The 24,990-nt window shown below is 44.0% G+C and overlaps 1 protein-coding gene across 1 annotated transcript in view; it reads right to left on the bottom strand.

The window, feature by feature from the left end:
- LOC137571671 (probable cation-transporting ATPase 13A4) overlaps nt 1-24,990 on the bottom strand; it is a 229,459-nt gene that overhangs the window by 41,321 nt on the left and 163,148 nt on the right. The window contains exons 21-25 of the mRNA XM_068281166.1: nt 21,757-21,836; nt 19,289-19,331; nt 18,203-18,312; nt 8,600-8,696; nt 5,297-5,369 (exon numbers count right to left, since the gene is read on the bottom strand). Coding sequence (XP_068137267.1) covers nt 5,297-5,369; nt 8,600-8,696; nt 18,203-18,312; nt 19,289-19,331; nt 21,757-21,836 — 403 coding nt within the window. The remainder of the gene's footprint in view (nt 1-5,296; nt 5,370-8,599; nt 8,697-18,202; nt 18,313-19,288; nt 19,332-21,756; nt 21,837-24,990) is intronic.

Here is a 24,990-nt window from a genome sequence, read left to right as displayed (position 1 = left end):
GACAGGCCGCTACCTGTCCTTCACTGTCCACTGGGTCAGCTTGGTGGAAGGGGGTGAGGATGGGAGAGCAGCAGCGGGCACAGCAGCAGCAGCAACACAGTGGGTGGTGCCACCCCGCAGGCTCAGGGGAACTGCAGCAGGTTCCTCCGATCCTCTGCCATCCTCCGGCACACCTGGCCAAACCCCCCGCCTCAGCAGCAGCGTGAAGGCCCGCCACTGCCAAGCGCTGCTGCACTTGGTCAGCCTTGGGAAGACCAAGCTGACGGCAACCCATGTGTTGGCCAAACTCCAGGAGCAGGAGAGGATTTGGCTGACCCCCAGAGGCCTCAGAGTCGGAGAGGTGGTGGCCGACAATGGGGCCAATCTGGTTGCCGCAATAGACAGGGGAAACCTGACCCACATCCCCTGTCTTGCCCACGTGCTGAACCTGGTGGTGCAGAAGTTCCTGCGCACCTACCAGGGGATGGGCGAACTGCTGGAAACGGCAAGGAATGTTGTGCGTCACTTCCGGCGCTCGGCTGCAGCCTGTGCGAGCCTGGAAGACGTGCAAAAGGAGCTGGATCTGCCACGCCATCGGCTGATCCTTGACGTTCCGACTCGCTGGAACTCCACCCTGGCGATGTTGGAGCGTCTGGTTGAACAGAGGCGCGCTGTCAAAGAGTACCTTGCCCTGGCCACTATTTCCGCAGCTTTGAGAAGGGACAAGACCAGCAACTTACCGTCCATCGTCCCCGATGATGACTGGAGGCACATGCAGCAGGTGTGCTTAGTGCTGGCTCCCTTCCTGCAGGCCACAAACATGGTGAGCAGGGACCATGCTATGGTCTGCGAGTGGGTGCCCCTGGTTTCTCTGCTGAACAGGGCCCTCGATGCTTTGCTGGAACAGGGAGCGGCAGCCTTGGACCAGCAGGAGCGGCAACCAGCTGCGCAGTCCACCTCTGAGGGGGAGGAGGAGGAGGACTTGGTGGAGGTCCCTGACCTGGCTGCTGATGAGGGGGATCAGCACAGCGCAGCTGAGTTGGTGCGGGGGTGGAGAGAGGATGAGGCGGCAGAGGAGGAGGATGAGGACAGCACTGACGTCGATGTGCCAGCAGACGTGGCCCGCCTCTTCCCAATGGCAGCGCACATGCTGACGTGCCTGCGCAGGGATCCCAGGGTGATCCAGATGAAGCAGAGGGAGGACATCTGGATCAGCATGATGTTGGACCCACGCCTCAAGGGGAAGTTGAGCCAGTTCCTGCCGCCTGCAGGAGGAGACCCAGCGCAACAAATAAGGAGCTTGCAGCAGGCCCTTGTTGAGCGCTTGGAGGAAGCCTTCCCCCAGCCTTCCACCCCCACTGTCCAGCAGCCAGCACAGAGGCAGCAGCAGGTGCCTGCATCCAGCAGCAGCAAGCGCCCCACAGACCTGCTGTCTCTCAGCCACGAGCTCTACAGGACTGTAGAGGCTCCGGCAGCAGTGACTAGAGAGGAGATGCATGCAGCAGCATCCTCCTCCGGTCACAGCCAACGCCTGACCAGCATGGTGGCTGACTACATGGGGTCGTACAGCGGGCTTGACAGCGATGCCCCTGTTGATCCCATGGAGTATTGGGTCAAGCGCATGGAGATCTGGAGCGAGCTGGCGCAGTACGCCCTGGAAGTGCTGTCCTGCCCCCCTTCCAGCGTGCTGTCCGAGCGCTGCTTCAGTGCAGCTGGTGGCGTGGTCACCGAGAAACGCTCACGTCTGTCTCACAAGTCTGTGGACAGACTGACGTTTCTCAAGATGAACCAGGCGTGGGTGGAAGGCGAGTTCCTGGCCCCTGTTGTCGGCGAGAGGGGGACATGAACTGGCTGCCGGAACCATCGTTAATGTGCCTTACCACCCTTTACCACCTCCTGGCTCCTGCTCGCTAAGCCAGCCTGGTTCACTTTGACTATTACGTCGCCTGCAGCCACACATTTTACACCTACAGTGGGCTGCTGTGTACTGCCCTTCTGCTGTCTGTCTGTGTTTCCCACTGCCAGGGTACACAGATGATTTACCTTCTGCTGCCACTCTGCCACCAGCTATTACGTCAAACAATAGCTATATTGGTTGCAAAACCAAAAACCAAACAAACCATTAAAAAAAAAAAAAAGGTTTAATTTTTCTGAGGTGCCCGGGTTGAAAACTGTGTTGTCCCAGTTGTGTATTGGACACAATGTGGGCTGCACGACCGCTGTCTGGGACCTCCTGTTGTGTTTATTTACAGCCCTGGTATCACCGCTGGGTACCAGGGCTATTATGTCACGCTGCCTACCTGCTGCCACACTCACACTGCTCCTCCATACCTCCTCCTGCTGCTGCTGCTGCTGCTGTCTGTCTGTGTTTCCCACTGCCAGGGTACACAGATGATTTACCTTCTGCTGCCACTCTGCCACCAGCTATTACGTCAAACAATAGCTATATTGGTTGCAAAACCAAAAACCAAACAAACCATTAAAAAAAAAAAAAAAGGTTTAATTTTTCTGAGGTGCCCGGGTTGAAAACTGTGTTGTCCCAGTTGTGTATTGGACACAATGTGGGCTGCACGACCGCTGTCTGGGACCTCCTGTTGTGTTTATTTACAGCCCTGGTATCACCGCTAGGTACCAGGGCTATTATGTCACGCTGCCTACCTGCTGCCACACTCACACTGCTCCTCCATACCTCCTCCTGCTGCTGCTGCTGCTGCTGTCTGTCTGTGTTTCCCACTGCCAGGGTACACAGATGATTTACCTTCTGCTGCCACTCTGCCACCAGCTATTACGTCAAACAATAGCTATATTGGTTGCAAAACCAAAAACCAAACAAACCATTAAAAAAAAAAAAAAGGTTTAATTTTTCTGAGGTGCCCGGGTTGAAAACTGTGTTGTCCCAGTTGTGTATTGGACACAATGTGGGCTGCACGACCGCTGTCTGGGACCTCCTGTTGTGTTTATTTACAGCCCTGGTATCACCGCTAGGTACCAGGGCTATTATGTCACGCTGCCTACCTGCTGCCACACTCACACTGCTCCTCCATACCTCCTCCTGCTGCTGCTGCTGCTGCTGTCTGTCTGTGTTTCCCACTGCCAGGGTACACAGATGATTTACCTTCTGCTGCCACTCTGCCACCAGCTATTACGTCAAACAATAGCTATATTGGTTGCAAAACCAAAAACCAAACAAACCATTAAAAAAAAAAAAAAGGTTTAATTTTTCTGAGGTGCCCGGGTTGAAAACTGTGTTGTCCCAGTTGTGTATTGGACACAATGTGGGCTGCACGACCGCTGTCTGGGACCTCCTGTTGTGTTTATTTACAGCCCTGGTATCACCGCTAGGTACCAGGGCTATTATGTCACGGCGAGCTGCCTGCCTCATTGACTGCCTGCTGCCACACACTCATCCTCCTCCTCCTGCTGCTGAATTTACCTCCTGCTGTCTTTGTGTTTCCACTGCCAGGGAGCACATACAATGGCGCTTCCAACATGCGTGCGCCCACCAGCTATTTGTTACGCTCAAAAATAGCTGCATTTCTTTAAAAAAAAAATTGAAAAGAGAAATACGTGAAGAAGAAGAAGACGATATTGAAAAGGAAGGAGAAGATGAAGATGAAGAAGAAGAAGAAGATGAAGAAGAAGAAGATGAAGAAGAAGAAGATGAAGAAGAAGAAGATGAAGAAGAAGAAGATGAAGATGAAGAAGATGAAGAAGAAGAAGAAGATGAAGAAGAAGAAGAAGAAGAAGAAGAAGAAGAAGAAGAAGATGAAGAAGATGAAGAAGATGAAGAAGAAGAAGATGAAGAAGATGAAGAAGATGAAGAAGATGAAGAAGATGAAGAAGATGAAGAAGAAGAAGAAGAAGAAGAAGAAGAAGAAGAAGAAGAAGAAGAAGAAGAAGAAGAAGAAGAAGAAGAAGAAGAAGAAGAAGAAGAAGAAGAAGAAGAAGAAGAAGAAGAAGAAGAATATACAGTAACACTACTGAACAAAATTAAGGACACAACTTCTCTTTCCACATTTTTTTTTTAAAGGAACATCCCCACATAATCACTTGCTGTTGTTACTTGGAAAAAAAGAGGTTTCTTGCATCATTCACCCTCAAAACAAGTGTTGGAAGCTATTTAAGGCCAATTCGAATAGTCAGCTCGAATAGTTAGCTCGAATACCGACTCGAATAGTGAGCTCGAAGTCCGAGGTCGAATCGAATAGTAAAAATTATTCGACTCGAATATTCGACTGACCTCGAATAATTTACTATTCGAATTCGACCAAACTCGAATTTTAAAAAGGGGTATTTGAGCAACACTATTGCCGACTCTAGCCTGAACTCTTACTCTGTTTTAGCCTCCTGATTCTGTGCCTTTGCCCATCTGATCTGCTGCCGACTTCGGCCTGTTTTACAACAACGATTTTGCCTGACGTTTCTGTACCGCTGCCTGACCGACCTTTTACCGACCTCGCTTGTACGACTATTCTTTGTTTGGTGATAGCCCCAGCCACCAAGGGCTATCAATTAGGAGTACTCCTGTTTTCTACTGTGCACTTAAAACACGTGTGATCACACTCTGAATAAAATACTGACTATTGTGCTGATTGAGCTCGTTCTGATAATCAGATACACCACTGATCATTACACTGGCACAGGCATTATTTACATGTAGACTGCATGAAAACTAGAGCAGCTGCTCAGAATGATCTATTTCAGCAGTTTAGGGTGACACATGAATTTCTTTGCACCAAGAAATATAGAGGAAGTCCAAAGACATCAAAAACAGGAAATTGTGATTCACACAAGAATTAGTGATGTTGACCATAAACATTAACCTCTAGATGGTATATGTGAAGGCTAAACTAGGAGGCGGCACCCAATGAAGAACACAATATTTAAACACAGTTTAAGGTGAAAGGGCAAGCTTCTTTACCTGCCAGTAAAGAGATAGAAAAATAATTCTGTTTTGCACTTTAGACAGAACATTTTGCAGGCACACTCTCCACTTCCTCAGCTCTTTCTGTGCCAATTGCTGGCCAAAGAAAAGTAGCTGGAGCTGAGGAACTTGTGCTCTACACAATTGAATGTTTTTTACGGGAGTTTCCTCTGATTTTTCTAGATAAATTAGCCCCATTTTTGCACACTGAATTTTTTTATTTATTTTTTTGGGACACAGTGATGAGGACTCAACTATATAAAGCTGCTACAATAGGAGATAGTAACTACTTAGCACTGACAACATTGATAGTGATATCCATAAGTTAAGTTTTTTTAATTGGTCCTTTTCAGAGTTATTGATAGGTAAGAAGAAGCATTTCCCAACACTTACTTGTCACACTGATTATAGTAGTTATTGCCAGATCTTGAAAGAGGAATTGATAATTTGAGTATGAATTATATTCCTATAGAATAAGAAAGAAAATGTAATGAAAACATCTCTCCTATCAGCACAAATTTACATTCAACTGTACATTATTCCATTCTGATGTGCGGGTTGTTGTTAATTAAAGTTCACCTGCAAAAAAATAATCTCTCCAAAAACAGTTGAATGTATCTTAAGTTTTTTTTAACAAGCTGCATTACACTGACAAATACCTGTGATTATACTTATGATCATTGCTCTGGAAATCTGTGTGTTTCACTGTGAAAATGAAAAGCCTTGCATAGCTGTCAGATGGGAGTAATTACTACTTACTTTCCCATCAAGTCCTATGGGAGAAAAGCACTTTAAAAATGTAATTGAAATGTATGTATGTAGAACACCCTACTCTATAGAAATGAGGATGCCTCCTCCTTGTGGAAGGAGTGTGTAAATGCAGTTACCAATGAAAATTTAAGGATACAATATATTTTATTTCCTGCTTTCTGCAGACTCATGAGAATAAAAGGGAGAAAAATTCTGGGTGTGTTTAACCACTTTGCATCCATACCTTGGCCCATATGCAATTCACTTTTTCTCCTGTGTTTTCTCCTAGGAGAGAATGATTCATATTCTGCTTAAAATAACTTTTCAGCAATTTGCAATTAAAAAAGTACAATAAAGTAGATGAAAAAGTACTATGAAAATTATTTTGAGTATTTTCTGGTTTGTAAGGGCTGATTCACACTACAAAAGCTTATTAAGCGCTAGTGATTTGAAAAGCTCTTGCTAATGTAATGGTATAGGGGATTTTTACAAAATCACATTGCTCCAGTGAGAACACACACAAAGCATTACATTAGCAAGAGCTTTTAAAATCATAAGTGCTTAGAAAAGTGCTTGTAATGTGAACCAGCCCTTAATGGTTTAAAATGCATTTTACTTGACAAGGTGTGAAAATATTACCTAGGAGAAAACCTGGGAGAGAAAGTGAATTGCATATGGTCCCTTGTTTCCCCCTTATGGACCAGAGCAGTTTTTTGAGATTTTAGCTATGTTCCTATTTAATCAGAAATAACTTTATCCCTACTTATGACATCTAAATTAAATATATATAATTTTTTCAAGACAAACTTGGCTTTCATTGTATGGCATTATTTCCCTCTAACAATTTTGTTTTGTATGTATTTTAACCAGCTGAGCGGTCTGGACGAGCTCAGCTCGTCCAACACCGCCAGCGGCTGCCGCTCAGGCCCTGCTGGGCCGATTTTAACGAAATAAAAAGCAGCACACGCAGCCGGCACTTTGCCAGCCGCGTGTGCTGCTTGATCGCCGCCGCTCTGCGGCGATTCGCCGCGAGCAGCGGCGAAAGAGGGCCCCCCTAGCCGCCTGAGCCCAGCGTAGCCGGAACAAAAAGTTCCGGCCAGCGCTAAGGGCTGGATCGGAGGCGGCTGACGTCAGGACGTCGGCTGACGTCGATGACGTCACTCCGCTCGTCGCTATGGCGACGATATAAGCGAAACAAGGAAGGCCGCTCATTGCGGCCTTCCTTGTTTATTCTGGGCGCCGGAGGCGATCGGAAGATCGCCTCCGGAGCGCCCTCTAGTGGGCTTTCATGCAGCCAACTTTCAGTTGGCTGCATGAAATAGTTTTTTTTTAATTTAAAAAAAACCCTCCCGCAGCCACCCTGGCGATTTAATCAGAACGCCAGGGTGGTTAATGAGAAAAAAAGGAAAGGAATAGAAAAAAAAAATTCATCTGTTTTACTCATTCCAGTTTAAAAATAAAAAAGCACTACTGTAGATAAAAAACACAAATTTTGTTTGGCTAGTTCTACCCTTTATCACAAAACTTAGATCATGTTCCTGTCACAATTTATGGTGAAGAGATTTGATTCTGAAATAATGCTACAGTGGGTATTTTTCACTATGAACTGGGAAAATAAAAGTATTTTTAAAGGTAAAAATCAATATTATTGGCTCAGAGAACATATACTCCCTTTCTCCAATTAGTGCTGCAGCAGACAGTGCCATAGCATTGCACAGGAGCAAGCCCAATCGTGCACAGCTGTGCTTCTGCTACAAGACATATCTATGTCCTCGTGGGTTTAGATATACAATATACAAGTGAAACTCATAACATTAGGATATCGTGCAAAAGTCCATTTATTTCAATAATTCAATTTAAAAGGTGAAACTAATATATAAAATAGGAACACTTTGCAAGTGTTTTGGGTTGATTAGCTGATTAGAGTCTGACACTGTGAGCCTAGAATATTGAACATTTTCACAATATTCTAATAGACTGTGATATTGATGTTGGGGTTCTCATAAACTGTAAGTCATATTCATCAAAATTATAACAAATAAAGGCTTGAAATATCTTGCTTTGCATGTAGTGAGTCTATTTCATATATTTGTTTCACCTTTTCAGTTGAATTACTGATATAAATGGACTTTTGCACGATATTAATTTTTTTGAGTTTCACCTGTATATTTTTTTTCTTAACGTGGTGTAATCCTTTGAAGAGCAGTTTGAGGAAGACATCTAGATTACCTTCCAAAAAAACATTGGATAGTGTACTGATTAAGGTCTCCACCTCTGACATAGGACACCAGGGTTCAAATCTTATCTGCGGCTAGAACCTATTTAGTAAGGAGCTTTGGGGCAAGACTCCATTACACTGAGGGTGGGCCCACTGAGCGTGCCTTAGTGGCTGTAGATCTCAAGCACCAACAGGAGAAAAGTGCTATACAAATATTATTATTATTATTATTATGATTGGACAGAACAGTGTTGATGGCGCCAATGCATAGGTTGCAGATGGTGGAGGGCGGAGTTGGACTTGTGATGAGTGACAGCTCAGGTCACAGACAATAAGCTGCCCATGTTTGCTGCTCCTTCCCTCCCTGAATTCCAGACACTTGTCCACCTGCTGGAGTTCACATGTTGGCCGGTTGACTGCACGAGTGTGCCAGGCTGCAGCCCACCCCTGGCTTCCTGGTGCCCTAGGCCATGGCCTATGTGGCCTTGCCTGAAATCCGGCCATGGTGAAAAGCACTATAAAAATACTGACTCAAAAAGGAATATCTGCACCCCCTACTTACTAAACTATTAGATGGCGTATGAGGATCTGTGCATGGAGTTGTCCCTCAAACACTGTATGTACCTAATATAGTTTATACAGAGTGTTTTCATTACATTCCAGATGCTTTTTAAAAATTGTATGACATTTGTGGTGAAACTTCTATAGCTCATTACACAGTCTCTTACCCAGTAGAGAAGCAGCGTACCGGCGTACTGGATCATGCTGTAAAGTGCCATGTACTTGAAAACACAGAATGAGGTAACAAGAGCAGCTCTCCCTTCCCTGGAATATAACAGTATCAGTGTTAATGCCACATAAAATATGAAGGGGTTGTATTACATTATCTATAATCATAGCTGATATAAACATTGTATATTGCATGATAAGCACATAATTATTATCTTTTGCTGTAGTAATATAATAAAATGCATTGAATCTAATCAGTCTTTTAGGGAGGATGTGAGGAATTATAAAAAAACAATCTCGGGATCCATCGGGGTTGACATGATTATAAGAAAAGTTTTCACATGGTTTACATACTGTAGCTTCTTAGCACTTCACAATCAGTGCATGGATGGACTGGTTTTGCTGTTGGTGATCACTGTAATCATCACAGCTAGCTACTGCTGCCTTCTGGAAAATATTACATTCATCCCATGTAGGCAAGCATAGTTGAAATCCCATGCTAGCTTAAGACTACATACAGTACATTGATAGTGATCCAGAAGATCCGGAGCACCAGTGGATTGTAAAACATGTAACTATATGTGGAGCAGGAATGACCACAACAGATTTCATAGAAGCTTAACCACTTTATCCAGGGGCGAGCCTGGGGTGCCTGGCACCTGGGTGCAAGATTTTCTCTGGCGCCTATGGGAGTGGTTAAATTTACCGCGCCCAACCACATAACCACACCAGTGTCCTGCCTAATCACACCCACACCTTCTACCTCTTTCCGCATGCATGTGATACCCCATTCCTACCCCTCTTCCATGGGCTTGCTCCTGGCTGGCTTTGGCTTCCTGCGAGTCTGCTAGTCTCTGGACTGACTCAGGCTGAGAGGCTCTGCGAGTGCGACGCAGTCACACACTGTGTATTTATGGCTGCCTGCGGCCACCCTACTCTCGCTGTCGTAGGCTCCTCCCCCGCCATGCCCAAGCGTGAGGTGGGCTGCCTGTATCTTTCCCGTTGCGCCGCGCAGCCTGCCAGTGTTGCCAACCTTTCACATTATTTTTTTACTGACAAATACCTAAAAATTTACTGACAAAAGATTATTTTTACTGACAAAATTTCCCCACTAAATGCACATAAGAGACAGCTTTTCCCCATGTAAATGCACATAACAAGAGACAGCTTTTCCCCATGTAAATGCACATAAGAGACCGCTTTTCACCAGCAAATGCACATAACAAGAGACCGCTTTTCACCAGCAAATGCACATAACAAGAGACCGCTTTTCACCAGCAAATGCACATAACAAGAGACCGCTTTTCACCAGCAAATGCACATAACAAGAGACCGCTTTTCACCAGCAAATGCACATAACAAGAGACCGCTTTTCACCAGCAAATGCACATAACAAGAGACCGCTTTTCACCAGCAAATGCACATAATAAGACAGCTTTTCACCAGCAAATGCACATAAGAAGACAGCTTTTCACCAGCAAATGCACATAAGAGAGATTTTCACCAGTAAATGCACATAATGACAAACAGACAGTGTCCCCAGAATATATAGCCAGAGATATATGTCCCCAGGATAGGTAGCCAGGGGGTATATGCGCCCAGGATAGGTAGCCAGGGGGTATATGCGCCCAGGATAGGTAGCCAGGGGGTATATGCGCCCAGGATAGGTAGCCAGGGGGTATGTGCGCCCAGGATAGGTAGCCAGGTGGTATCTGTGCCCAGGATAGGTAGCCAGGGGGTATGTGCGCCCAGGATAGGTAGCCAGGTGCTATCTGTGCCCAGGATAGGTAGCCAGGGGGTATGTGCGCCCAGGATAGGTAGCCAGGGGGTATGTGCGCCCAGGATAGGTAGCCAGGGGGTATGTGCGCCCAGGATAGGTAGCCAGGGGGTATGTGCGCCCAGGATAGGTAGCCAGGGGGTATGTGCGCCCAGGATAGGTAGCCAGGGGGTATGTGCGCCCAGGATAGGTAGCCAGGGGGTATGTGCGCCCAGGATAGGTAGCCAGGGGGTATGTGCGCCCAGGATAGGTAGCCAGGGGGTATGTGCGCCCAGGATAGGTAGCCAGGGGGTATGTGCGCCCAGGATAGGTAGCCAGGGGGTATGTGCGCCCAGGATAGGTAGCCAGGGGGTATGTGCGCCCAGGATAGGTAGCCAGGGGGTATGTGCGCCCAGGATAGGTAGCCAGGGGGTATGTGCGCCCAGGATAGGTAGCCAGGGGGTATGTGCGCCCAGGATAGGTAGCCAGGGGGTATGTGCGCCCAGGATAGGTAGCCAGGGGGTATGTGCGCCCAGGATAGGTAGCCAGGGGGTATGTGCGCCCAGGATAGGTAGCCAGGGGGTATGTGCGCCCAGGATAGGTAGCCAGGGGGTATGTGCGCCCAGGATAGGTAGCCAGGGGGTATGTGCGCCCAGGATAGGTAGCCAGGGGGTATGTGCGCCCAGGATAGGTAGCCAGGGGGTATGTGCGCCCAGGATAGGTAGCCAGGGGGTATGTGCGCCCAGGATAGGTAGCCAGGGGGTATGTGCGCCCAGGATAGGTAGCCAGGGGGTATGTGCGCCCAGGATAGGTAGCCAGGGGGTATGTGCGCCCAGGATAGGTAGCCAGGGGGTATGTGCACCCAGGATAGGTAGCCAGGGGGTATGTGCGCCCAGGATAGGTAGCCAGGTGGTATCTGTGCCCAGGATAGGTAGCCAGGGGGTATGTGCGCCCAGGATAGGTAGCCAGGTGGTATCTGTGCCCAGGATAGGTAGCCAGGGGGTATGTGCGCCCAGGATAGGTAGCCAGGGGGTATGTGCGCCCAGGATAGGTAGCCAGGTGGTATCTGTGCCCAGGATAGGTAGCCAGGGGGTATGTGCGCCCAGAATAGGTAGCCAGGGGGTATGTGCACCCAGGATAGGTAGCCAGGTGGTATCTGTGCCCAGGATAGGTAGCCAGGGGGTATCTGTGCCCAGGATAGCTAGTGAGTGACAGGAGCGCGCCCCGCCACCGCCGCTCCCTCCTCCACTCCCCCCTCACCTTTCAGCAGCTTCAGTCAGACCTCAATCAGCGGGCGACCCGACCAGGAAAAGGGCGCCGGACGCACCCGCTCTATATGCGAAAGTGATGTCACTTCCGCATATCAGTGCGGCGTGCTAGGTCCTAGCGCCCGCCCGCCTGATCGAGGTCTGACGCGGCGGCTAGAGGGAGGGAGCTTGAAGCGGCGGCGGCCACAGGGGGAGAGCGGGGCCGGGCGAGCGGGGCCGGGCGGCGCCTCTCAGAGGCAGGCACCTGGGTGCCTTGCACCCGCAGCACCCGCCCAGGCTTGGCCCTGACTTTATCCACCACCACAGTAAATCTATGTCCTCTGTGACTTCATCTAAGCCACAAGGAAGTAGATATACATCTTGTAGCTGAAGCATGGCTGTGCATGATTGGACTTGCTCCTGTGCACATCTCCAGGACAATCTGCTGCAGCACTAATTGGTGAAAGGGAATATATATATTCCCTAAGCTAAAACAAATTGAATTTTACCATTAAAAATAATTCTTTTTCTCAGTTCATATTGAAATAAGCACTGTAGCATTATTTTAGAATCAAATATCCTCACCATAAATTGTGACAGGAACATAATCTAAGTTTTGTGATAAATGGTATAAATAAGCAAACTAAAATTGTGTTGTTTTTTTATCTACAGTAGCGCTTTTTAATTTTTAAACTGGAATTGGCAAAACAAAGAAATTATGTGTTTGTCCTATTTTTTGTCCTCTATTTTTCATTAAAATGCATAGAAAACAAAATTGTTTGAAGGTAAAAATGCCATACAATGAAGGCCTAGTTTGTCTTGAAAAAAACTATATATATTTATTAGGCATCATAAATAGGTATAAAGTTATTGCTGATTAAATAGGGTCATAGCTAAAATGTAAAAAAAAAAAACTGCTGTGGTCCATAAAGAGGAAAAAATGTCTGGATGTGAAGTGGTTAATAATGGACAAGACATAAAACTGAATGATTCTATGAGGAAGGAAAACAATCCACGTGTGTGTGTGTGTGTGTGTGTGTGTGTGTGTGTGTGTGCGTGCGTGCGTGCGTGCGTGCGTGCGTGTGATTCTGAGTGAGATGGTAGGAGGTGGACAGAGAGCTCAGATGGTGACATCAAACTTAGCACCTTGGGCCATCCCGCTTTTCACCTGGTCTAGAAAATGACTATACAACTGTGATGAGCAGATTCAAACATTCAAACATGGCAAGGTCAAAAGGAAATGTGTGTTAAATGAACACAATCAACTTAATGAACGTGCATAATTAGGATAATTCAGATCAACATGCTTTGACTCATCTGATGGGCATCTTTAATTAAACTTTAATGAGGCACAGGAGCAGATCCATCACTCTGTCAGAATCAACCCTAGCCTTTACTTACATCAGAAAGGGACCAAGGAATTATCACTATAGTTGGTGGTATATTTATGATTGGGAGGGAGGTTTGGGGGGGAGAAAGCAACAGCTATACCCATATTCTACATGCTACTAAAGATTCACAAAAAATATAGTACCCTCCAGATGAAGAATTTCTGGATTTACGCTGCATCAGTGAAGCTCTTACTATTATTACAGATACATATCAAACCTCAGAGTGAGATTCAGAACAAGGGGGTACCTGATCAGGTTTTGCCCAGAGCCTTTTACAGAGCTAGAGATACCCTTCACCTTCTGCAACTCAAGTTGAGATCCTATGTTGATTTGGGCCTTTCATTTCTTCTAAAGGTTATACATTTTGTTGAACAGTGAAAGTGTTGAGGTTTGTAGACTATTCCAATACCTGCAACTGAACTTTTTGTGTTTTTTTAATCAATTTTCACCTATGCAAACGCAATTCTACTGTTTGGCTTCTTCATATATATTTATAATGGCACTACCAGCTAGCATATTTTATAAATATTGTCCTCCATATAGCTGGTATGTTCTCTACACATAAGAGAAGTGGGCTTCCTAGATATTAAGCCTTATTTCTGTTTATTTGCTCTCTTCCTTATTGTTTAGCATCTACTGGTCTTCCATGTTCTAGCATGGTATGCACATCTGATGTCATTTGTATGTGAAGCATATTTTCAATACACAGTAATTCACAGAACCATGTAAAAGGAGCATGGTGTGCTCATTGGTTTGGCACTCCAGCTCCCAAGAAAGCAACTATAACAGTTATGACAAATGTGGGGCCTGCCTAGTTGATCTTTGTCTACTCAATTTATGGCCAGCATATTCAGTGTCTTATCAAAGTGATTCAGACACTTACTTATTAAGATTTCCCTTGGAAACATACACCACTTTATCTTGTGCTTTATGTATCTTCTATGCTCTTTTCCATTTAAATGCTGTTTCATATCTGCATCAGTTTAACACTTTAATTATGGACCAATTGTATTATTTATTTGATTTTTTGTATTTTATAGTATGTTTGACTAAAACATATTTTCAGTAAAACACTTTACCTGAAACCCAGATTTCCACCTGAAGGGTATAATTTTTTGATAGCTAGTTTGGTTATTATTGGTCAGTATACATTTACTTGTTTATTCAACATATATGTATCATGAATGGTCATAAATTGGGTATGTTTTTAAGTGGTTTGAATATGTTTGGAATGGTTTATTTATTACTAGTATATTATCTAGTGTGCTATGGTCATGTAGAAAGACGACTAGCATTCTCCCTACATAACTATAGCCTACTGGTTATTAATGGACTGGCATTAAATGAATCAGTTTACTATGGATCTAAGCCAACATACAGTATAAACGGAATAAATCTCATCAAAGCACTAAATAATAATAATATCCAAGAAGGATAAATCCAGATTAGTAGAAGCTATACATTGTAATTATCACCACTTGCATACAATCAATTGACCTTCCATAGTGATCAACTGGTTACTCCAGTCAAGCTGGCTTCCTAAACACCTTTCCCTCAAAAATGTGTTGCTAACAATTTATCTCAACCTAGCTTTAATTGTATGGCAATTGTGGAATTTATCTCAGGCTAGTTTTCAACTGGCAATCACAGGTGTTTTCCTTTTTTTTACTTTTATAAAATCATATGATGTCATAAATCAGTTATAGGGTTTGAAATTTTTGTTTCACTTCCCCCAAAATATAGTTATATCAACTTATATTATTCACTGTACTGTATTGTAATTACCCTTTAGAACAATACAAACAAAACAACAACATAATAATAAAAAACCTCCTACATGTGTACTTCATGGGACACAACTAAAGCACGGTCTCCTTATAACCTGGATGGTTTGAAAATCACTTCAGAGCTCTTGTGCTCTGTGGCCTTGATTTACTTGTAGTGGAAGTGCAGGCAAGTGCCCCACACATCACATTCTGGTCAAATAATCAATTCATAGTATAAAACTCAGCCACATGGGTAATAAGGTAGTGCAAGTTTTAATCACTATACATTTTATTCAACAAAGGAACCTGCTGAAACCCAGAGGTGCAAAGTTTGAAAACACTAGAGATGCTGACTGATAAGTAATACTACTGTTTGTGTGATTTTTTTTTTAGAGCCAGTTGAAAATCACTTTACTTTTCTATACAGTATCTGTATATAGTTTTATTTTATATTCTGGAGTCCACTTAATAAAGACTGAAATTGGGCCCTTTCCTGGTTTGAGATGGAAATAGAGATACACATAATGGTGGCTTGCATTCACATTTAGAGCAAATGGTATAAGGTGTAGACTTGGCCCAATCAGACTGCATGTGATGGGTCTATTTTCAAGTTGCATACAATTGACATGCCAGTTGGAATTGTTAGCATCTCACTGACCATTTCTAGTCCTGATCAATCTCCCCATGTCAAAGATCTAAGGCGGCAGTCTTCCTATGCGCCACAACTCATTTGAAATGGATTCTCTATGTTTTCTATCAAGTCTGAAGCAGTTCTTGTTTATTCTTAAAATGTCCCTTACACAAAGTCATTTACATCTGGGTTGTGAGAGGAACCCATTGAAGCTCATGCAAATATAGGTAGAACATACAAACTTCATGAAAATACTATCCTAGGTGGCATTTGAGCCCAGGGCCCTAGTGCTGGCAGAAAATAATGCTAAACACTGCCACATTATTTGATTGTTCAGTCTCTCATTTTAATGTTGTTATTGGGGTAGTGACCTAGGTAGGATTAAAGCCCAGGACCCCAGAGGTTAAAGGGGAGAATTCTAACCCCTGATATATTATTTGTTAGCAAAGTCTCCCCATGTATTAGTAATATTATTGTTGTTAGTAGTAGTAGTAGCAACAACAGTAGTAGTAGTCTTAGAGTCCTATAGTAGTAATAATAATACTCTGAGAAAATCACCCTTGCAACAAATAAAAGATGAAACCGTGAATTGGAAGATTCAACAACTGACAGTACAGGGAAATGCTCACAGTACAGTAAAATAATATTTCATGTTATTGTAATCCTGGTGCAAACATACATTGCACAGTTTATTAGCTGCCATTGGACAATGTTCCAGGCTGGGATTGCTGGCACATTGCTGGGATAGGCTGAGCAGTATTTGTAATTACTGTATCTCCCCTCAATGGCTTATTGGCATCTGCAGTCCTGCACAGTGGAGCATTCACTCACTGGTTCCTGCTGCCAGGATTCATCTTCAGCTTCCCCATCAGTCTAATTTCTATGACCCCCTCTAGTGGCGTCTTACAAAAAGTGTGCCACTGCAGGATAGAGAAGCAGGTTAGATAGAGAAGCTAAAGATGAATCCTGGTGATGGGAACCAGTGAGTGAATGCTTTCTGTGCACAACTATGAAGATGCCAATGTGCCATTCAGGGGATATACAGTATCTACAAATACCACTCCGGCAGGCGGACATATGGCGGGGACACTCAAGGGAAACAGCTGTGCATAGCATTCTGGTGTGGGGGGGGAGGAGGGACACTTGGAGGAAACACCTACGCATAGCACTCTCGCAGGGGGCATATGCCAGTGGACAGGTAGGGGAAAACAGTCAGAAGTTTCTAATTATTTTTATGAGACCAATCATGTATATGTTTTACACAGAGTGCAATGGCAAGAGGTGAGGTCCAGGGAGAAAAGCCATTGGTAAAACCTTATAGTTCCAGTTAAAGATGCCGGGGTCAGAGCCCCGAGTTAGTGATCAGTGAGCCCTAGGAGGTCCTGAATAGGTGCTGCATTTCCTACCCTGGATTAGATTTATTTATTTATTAATTTATAAAGCACCAACATATTACGCAGCGCTGAACATTAATTTAGGTTACAGACAATATTTAGGGGTGACAAACAGCAATATGACAATACAGGAATACAAGAAAACCAGATCACACAGCACAGTATGAGTACCAGGTAATGCTTAGTCAGTCACTGGATGGGAGCATGGAGATTAGGCAAGTTAGGTTCACTCAGATGCATAGCATGGGTTCACATAATGGAGGTGCAAGATCAGGTAGGACACAAAAGGAGGAGGACCCTGCCCAAAGGCTTACAATCTAGAGGGAGAGGTAAGGACACGAATGGTAGGGGACCAGAGTTCAGCTGTAGGTTTAGAGCACTTGTGAGGGGTAGTAGGCCAGAGTGAAAAGGTGAGTTTTGAGGGCTTTCTTGAAGATGTTGAAGGAGGCGGCTGCCCTAATGGGTGGAGGTAGGGAGTTCCATAGTGTTGGAGCAGCTCTTGAGAAGTCCTGGAGGCGTGCATGGGACTGGGTGATGCGGGGGGCGGTTAGGCGAAGTTCATTGGAAGAGCGGAGTGAGCGGCTAGGTGTGTACCTCTGAGTAAGATCGGAAATGTAGGTTGGACAGGTTTTGTGGACAGATTTGTACCCTGGTCAATCATCCTTTCCTGTTTTTTTTTACCTCCCTGGCAGTATGATTACTTCCAGATTGTATTGTTTAAAAGCTGTGCATTTTTTTCACAAGCTTTTAGACCCTAAAAATCATACTGCTAGATAGACCTATGACAGACATGCACATTATACACCTTCCATAATCCAACTCGGGATTACCACTCTGAGCTACAGATTTCCGTCCCGAGCCTGACTCAGGGTTATCACCAAGGAGGTCAAGGTAAAAGTTTGAGGGTCAGCTTATACTCGAGTATATATGGTATTTGCAAGTTTTAATTGGGCCATATGGAACCACTGTGAGGTTAGTAAATTAATAGTTATGTGATAACAACTGTATGTGAGCACCTACACATACATAGTTTTTAACCTACATGCAGGATTTTCTAGTGTTAACGTAAAAGAAAAAAAATCTATTTGATGCAGTGTGCATCTAATTCATTACCTTGTCAGCAATGATGGTTATGGTCTGATGGCCCTGGCAAAAATTCCATACTTGCTACCAAAAATAATTTCAAGATTTCAGTGGACCATGATCCCAACGATTAGACACTTGAGTGCTTTTGATGAGACAGCATTAGTACTTTTAATAGTAGGGTGGGCATATTGGCTGTTTTAAATAACTCTAAGTCAGGTTTGTAGGATTAGCTAAGTTTGCCCATTCGAAAACACTTTAGTAAATTAGGCCCATTTTCTTTCCTCTTGTACTGTACAGTAGAAAACTACTAAAATACTTTGTGAGAACTTACTTTAATAGATTGGGAACACATTCAATATTCGGAGTATTTGATGTGAATGGAGAAGCCACAGATGCCTCTTGTTCTGACAGAGAAATGCCAACATGAGCCATTTTCAGAGCCTGCAATAAAAAATGTCTTAGCTGAATCATCAACAAATGTCATTCTCAACAGTATCTTCCTGTACCATTAGGAAGCAGCAGTGCTCATTTTTAGCTAACTTTTGTGCTGTCATTTTCCTCACCGTTAATTGTTGGGAGGAAAAAAAAAAAGTTTCTGATCATGTGACTGTGCCTAAAAATCAGTGCCTACTAAGATACATGCTAGGACAGCAACCCTGTCCTCGAGGCCCACCAATAGAGATGCTGGCTAACAGTTCGCCAGCGAATCTCTATGGGCCAATACTACTTCTGGGTCACTATGACCCAGAGTAGTACGGCTGCACTGGCCCGGCGCTGCGCATCCTTGATCGCGCGCCTGTTGTCGGGCACTCTCTGCACATGAGCAGGACATCACTCACATGTCCCGAAAGCGCTCGGCAACAGGCGCGCGATCAAGGACGTGCACCGCCAGGCCAGTGCAGCCGCACTACTCTGGGTCATAGCGACCTGGAAGTAGTACAGTGAGAGGGGTTCGCCGGCGAACGGTTCGGGAACCGTTCACAGACATCTCTACCGACCAACCGTGCATGTTTTGTAGAAATCCACAGAGGTAGTTAATCAACTCTGCTGAGACACTAATTACCTCACTTGTGCATGTTTGTGGTTTTCTGCAAAACATGTACTGTTGGTGGGCCTTGAGGACACAGTTGGGGAGCTCTGTGCTAGGAGACTAACTGCAGCATAGACAGCAGGGACTCAGTCCCTGCTTCTCCATAGCTCTGTAACAAAAGAATCTCTCCTTTCAATAACAATTGATTGAACAACGTAACCTTGATTTAATACAGGAAAATGCCTTGATTAAACCGGTTGGATGTTTTTTAGGTTAAATATCAATATTTATGCCCTGAAATGTATTCTGTAGCTAGTAACTAAAACAGAACCTAAAGTAATAAACATAATTTAGGTCTGCTTTATAGACACCGTGTACATTACTTACACCACAGTCGTTGGCACCATCACCGCACATGCCCACATAATACCTGCAGAAAGAAAAGAATCTTTCATCTTACAAATAGTGGACCTGATCAAGAGTCAAAGTATTTCCAATTGCACACTGAACTAAATGAGAAATATTTTAAAAGCATAACAAACCATTAACTTTTCATTCTTTGACATGGCTCATCTTTCGTAAGTGAAGTACAGTAAAATCTCGATTAACAGTCACCAACATCGATTGATTGATGCCGGATAAGGGCCTGTTTCCACTACACGCAGATTTGATGCAGATTGGATGCAGAATGGATGCAGAAAAAGTGACTCCAATGAATTCCTATGGGCCTGTTTCCACTAAACGTGATTATTCTGATGCAGATTTTCCCATAGGCATTCATTGGAGTCAGTTTTTTTGCATCCATTCTGCATCCAATCTGTGTGTAGTGGAAACAGGCCCTAAGGGCCTGTACACACTGAAAAATGCAAGCAAAATCGCAAGTGCATGCGTTTTTAAAGTGCCTGTAGTTTTAAAAACGCATGCGCTTTTGCCTGCGTTTTTTGTGCGTTTGCGTTTTTCTTGTAATTGCTGATTGGCTAAAGAATCCTTTGTTTTTTTTCTAGTTTACATTTCAACAGGAATCAGGAGATTGCAGAGTCTTCTGGGATACTGACTTCTGAAAAACGCAGGCAAAAACGCAAGCGCATGCATTTTTAATGCGTTTTTCATCCGCTGCGCTTAAAGCGCAGCGGCCACTGCGATTGCGTTTTTCTAAAAACGCATCGCACCAGTGTGTACAAGTCATCACGATTTTCATTCTTTTTCAAAAGACCTTGCGTTTTTAAAAACGCATGCGTTTTTAAAAACGCAACGCAAGCGCAGCAGTGTGTACAGGCCCTTAGTGTGCTTTCTGGTTGCTTGAGACTCAAAAATAGGTCCAGCTAATTTAAAAATAGGTCCAGTTAATGCAGAACTAAACCTCACTCTGTATACATGGCATTAATTATATTAAATGCCATGAAACCCAGTCTCTATGCACAGTGGAGCCCACAAATAGTCTGCTTCATGGTTGCTTGAGACTCAATGTTAAAAATAGGCCCAGCTAATGCAGGACTATACCACACTCTATATAAATAGCCTGAACTCTGTATTAAATGGTAAATTACTATGGTAATTGGAAGTATATTGCCCTTCAGGGAGCTATGGAACCAAGTCTTTAAGCACAGCAGAGCTCACAGACAGCATAAGACGTTGGCCTTCACCACTGTGAGTACTGCCGGCAATTTGAGCTGGTTGGTTGAGCTCGGGATAACCTGGACTTTACTGTATGTAGTATTTATCATGCAGCGATAACACTTTCACATTTTCCCAACAAACCAACTCTGCAAATAGAAATCCCTCCACTCAGCATAAGAACACAAAGACATTTTTTATTTGCAGTATAATGCCTTCCCTGCAGTGTAATAGTTGTAACTAAAGTTGGGCTCATTGTTGGTTTTGGAATTCAGGACACGAGATTGAATTCTGAAACCTGAATACTCCTGTACACCACACTTCAGCACCTGAAACAGTGGACAGGGTCATGGGGAGTTCACTTACTTGCACGTCACGTGACTCAGATTGGGGGTGGGGATTTGTGAGACTACATCAATCAAATAAGGGTTAGGTGGGATTTTATTTGTTATTTTCCAATCTGCATATACTGTATGTGCATAAAACATTTGCCTATTGAACTTGGAATCATTTACATCTCATTTACCATCCTCATCTAACATACATGACCATCATTTACCATCCTCACTTAACAACATACACCTCCTAGAACATCATTACACTCATTCATCTGTGCCTATTGTTGAGAAAGGTAGAACATTTTTATTTGTTATTACCATTATCAGCAGTCTTTAGTTCAGCTTTAGACCTCCTTCCCACTGGAGAGCTTTTTGCTGGCAATTTGTGCTTTGCTGATTGCCGATCAGCAAGCGCTGCTGCACAAGTAATCCTACTCTCACTGCAGTAATTGTGGCACATTTGGAATTTCAGACAATCACAAACATGCTAAAATGTAGCATTTTCCCGGCGACTGCTTTGTGATTCTAATTTACTGGAACAAGTATCACAAAACACAATCACCAAAAAACCTCCCAACACCACAATGCAAAATCGTGATCGCAATTGTGATTTGTGATTCCCAGTGTGAAAGAGGCCTTAACCAGACTAGCTTTAGGTATCTATGCAAGTATTTGAATTAAAGAAAGATCCAAGATCGAACCATTTTCTAATCAGTAATCACTACTGATTGAAAAATTCATAAAAAGGATTACACTTTTTCCACGATGTAAGAACAAAGACTTGCATATTTTAAGGGAATGATGTAAATATTCAAATATTCTTTGTTATAGACTGTGGAATTGTGTAGGATTATTACTAATAAAAAAGTTACAGTTTTTAAAAGCCTGCCTAACTACACCTACCCTAATTTTTGAAATTCTTCAACAAGACTTGATTTTTGCCCTGGAGACATCCGCGCAAAAACTGTGCCATTTATCAGTATCTGAAAGATAGCAGTAGACAAGTAAAGCATGTTTTAGCATGTATCCCACTGTCACAAAAATGCATATAATGTTCACACCCAATGTGTCATTAAATGTCTGAGCAATATTGCTTGCATTTCGGTTTTCCAGGAATACAGGTCTCATCATGACTTTCAGCATTTCCAGCAGACAGATTCATTTTCATTTGCTTTCATTTAACTGTTTAGTTAATGAAATTCAAGTTGTGAGATTATTTTAAAAAATATCTTCATGGTTTACTATACTTTTACTATTTTTATACTTCTGCTATTACGTAAAAACACTGAATATAGCACATGGCATGCTAGCAAGCTTATAAAACCTATTGCGCATAGTGTATGAAGTTTATCATTATTGCCAACAGCAACAAAAAAGCGTCATTTTGAATATTGATTGCATCAGGAGGTGGTCAGTGGGTGACCTCTGGTTGTTATGACTGACCATCACAGGCACTTTTCTTTACAATATTCCATTTGGATGTTGGCATAAAAATGTCTGAAACAAGTCCCAAAATAGGCCACAGAATATGGGAAGGAAATTCAATTGTGAGCTATATGAGCAACAGTGTGTGATGTGAATTGTTTATTGTTCTTTGTTTAAACTAAATACTATAATAAATAAAAATGTGTTAAGTAAATATTAGAATACATTAAATTGCATGATCCAGGTCATTGCACTATGTAAAACGCAGATAAAAGCAAAAATATTTTCCTCACTTCCATAATGTGGTCTTATTACCTTTTAAAAATGTTAAACATCAAGAATGAATCTACCATGAGGGTGAAATAGTAAGTGCATCACTGTATCGGTACTATGAATAATCAAAACTATCTGCACAGCCGCATGTTCTGCTAACAACAATTCCTTCCAATTCGGACTAGATCTAGTTGGAACTGGACGCCCTAGGGTCCTTTTTCAATATATCAGTTGCTGTCAGTTATAACTGAAAGAACAATTGATGTGCAAGCTAATGTCCATGGTTTCCTAAGGCTCCTACAGGTTAACAGAGTGCTGTCCCTGAAGCCGTTACAGGGTCATCGCCATTTTTAAGATGGAAGGTGGAGAATTCCATTGATCACAGTGGACAAATAGGATGCAGGAGAGGAGAAAGAGATTGATGATAAACTAAGCGGGAGGTAAGTAAGTATGCTGTGTGTATGTTTATTTTGACTGTTATTTTTCAATTCAAGTTTGCTTGAAGAATACGGTTGCCATGGTACATGGTGGGTTTAACGTCCTTGATGACTGAAGAAATCATGACAGTGTGATGAATAGCGGAGCCGCCGCCGCGCGGGGCAGCATGGCGGCGGTCTCCGCTCCTCAGCCGGCGGTCTCCGTTTCTCAGCCGGCGGGTTCCGCCACACATACGGAGCCGCCGGCGCAGAGCAGGGGGGACACCGCCGCCGCTGGCGATATGGCGGCGGGTCCCGAAGTTCACCCGGCGCACTTCGGAGCGCGTTCGTGCGCTGACCTGGGGCCTGGCCTCTCTGGCATTCAGAGGCAGAGGGTCATGCGCACGAAGCAACAGGACTCTTACCTTATACGTAGGAGGGTCAGCTGACTCTCCAGTCAGCTGACCTCAGGAGGCATCCGGATTGGCTGGGTTTCTGGGCGGACTGGCTGAGTTACTCTCAGCATAAAAGGAGCTGGATGTCAGTTGCTCCTTGTCTGCTGTCGTGAATACACATTGTGTTAGCGCTCAGACCTTAGCCCAGTTTCCCAGGTGTTGTCACCAAGGACGTCAAACCTTAGATTAGGATTGTATTATATATTTACCTGTGTTTTGACTCTGGCTATCCCTGACTACTCTTTACTATAAACGCTCTTGTACTTCCCGAGAGCATTTTACCACACAAGGTGGTGCTGGCAGCCACTGAAACCTGTGAGGATTTGGCAGTCACATTAGCTGCTCATCAGCTAGATACCCCAGAAGGAAAACCTGAGGGGTCCTCTTTGTTCCACTTCCGTTCTGTCTGCAAATCATGCAGCTGTTCCATGCCCATAAGAACGCAGGTCACTCAGGGGTCACCCGCACTCTAGATCTACTCACAAGGTGTGTTTGGTGGCCTTCATTGGCCTCTGATTGCAAGGAATTTGTCAGAGAGTGTGTGGTGTGTGCCAGGAGCAAACCATCTCGCCAGGCTCCAGTGGGTACCTTACAATCCTTACCAGTTCCAAGTGAACCATGGACCCATCTGTCCATGGACTTCATTGACGAGCTTCCCAAGTCGGAGGGTATGATTGTGATATGGGTGATCGTAGACAGGTTCAGCAAGATGGCCCATTTTGTTCCGCTTAAAGGATTTCCATCAGCTCAAGTGTTAGCCAACCTCTTCGTACAACACATCTTCCGGTTGCATGGGATTCCGGATGATGTGGTATCTGATAGAGGAGTCCAATTCGTATCGAAGTTTTGGAGTGCCTTTTGCCGTAGTTTGGGAATAAACCTATCCTTTTCGTCTGGGTATCACCCACAGATCAACGGGCAGACCGAGAGGGTTAATCAGGCACTGGAACAATTCCTCAGATGCTATGTGGCAGATGCGCAAACTGAATGGGTTAAATTTTTGCCCTTTGCAGAGTTTGCACACAACAACCTTAGAAGCGCTTCAACAGGCTTGTCCCCTTTTCAGGTTGTGTCAGGAAGGTCTCCTAAATTTTCCCCATTGCCGGTGTGTTCCTCTCCCTTCCCAGCCCTGGAAGATTGGCAGAAGGTTTTAAAGGAACTTTGGGGACAAGTAAAAAGAAATTTAGGAGTAGCCTTCCAGAATCAAAAGAAAACAGGCCGACAAGAGACGGTCTGTTGATTGGCACTTTTCTCCTGTTTATGGTTTATTCACTGTGTTAGGTGTCCGGAGGTTAGTCGCACGTGTATTATTGGTGGTTCTGCAGATCATCAATAATCAGGCGACATCTGTATTATTGGCGATACTGCAGATCCCCAATAATCAGATTCTCTCTTTGTGCTGACACCCATTCGTTACAGACCGTTTTTATTACTACGTTAACTATATATCACTCACAGTACAAACTGTAAAAAACTGCATAATTGGGCTGCAATGTGCGTGATCCACATTGAAGAGTTACTCGTGAGGAGTTCATATGTTACACTGAATATGCTGCAGTATTAACTGC

Source organism: Hyperolius riggenbachi, chromosome 4, assembly GCF_040937935.1.
Source record: "Hyperolius riggenbachi isolate aHypRig1 chromosome 4, aHypRig1.pri, whole genome shotgun sequence".
Lineage (NCBI taxonomy): Eukaryota > Metazoa > Chordata > Amphibia > Anura > Hyperoliidae > Hyperolius > Hyperolius riggenbachi.
The sequence above is the reverse complement of the archived record's forward strand: the minus strand, read 5'-3'. Positions and strand labels throughout refer to the sequence as shown.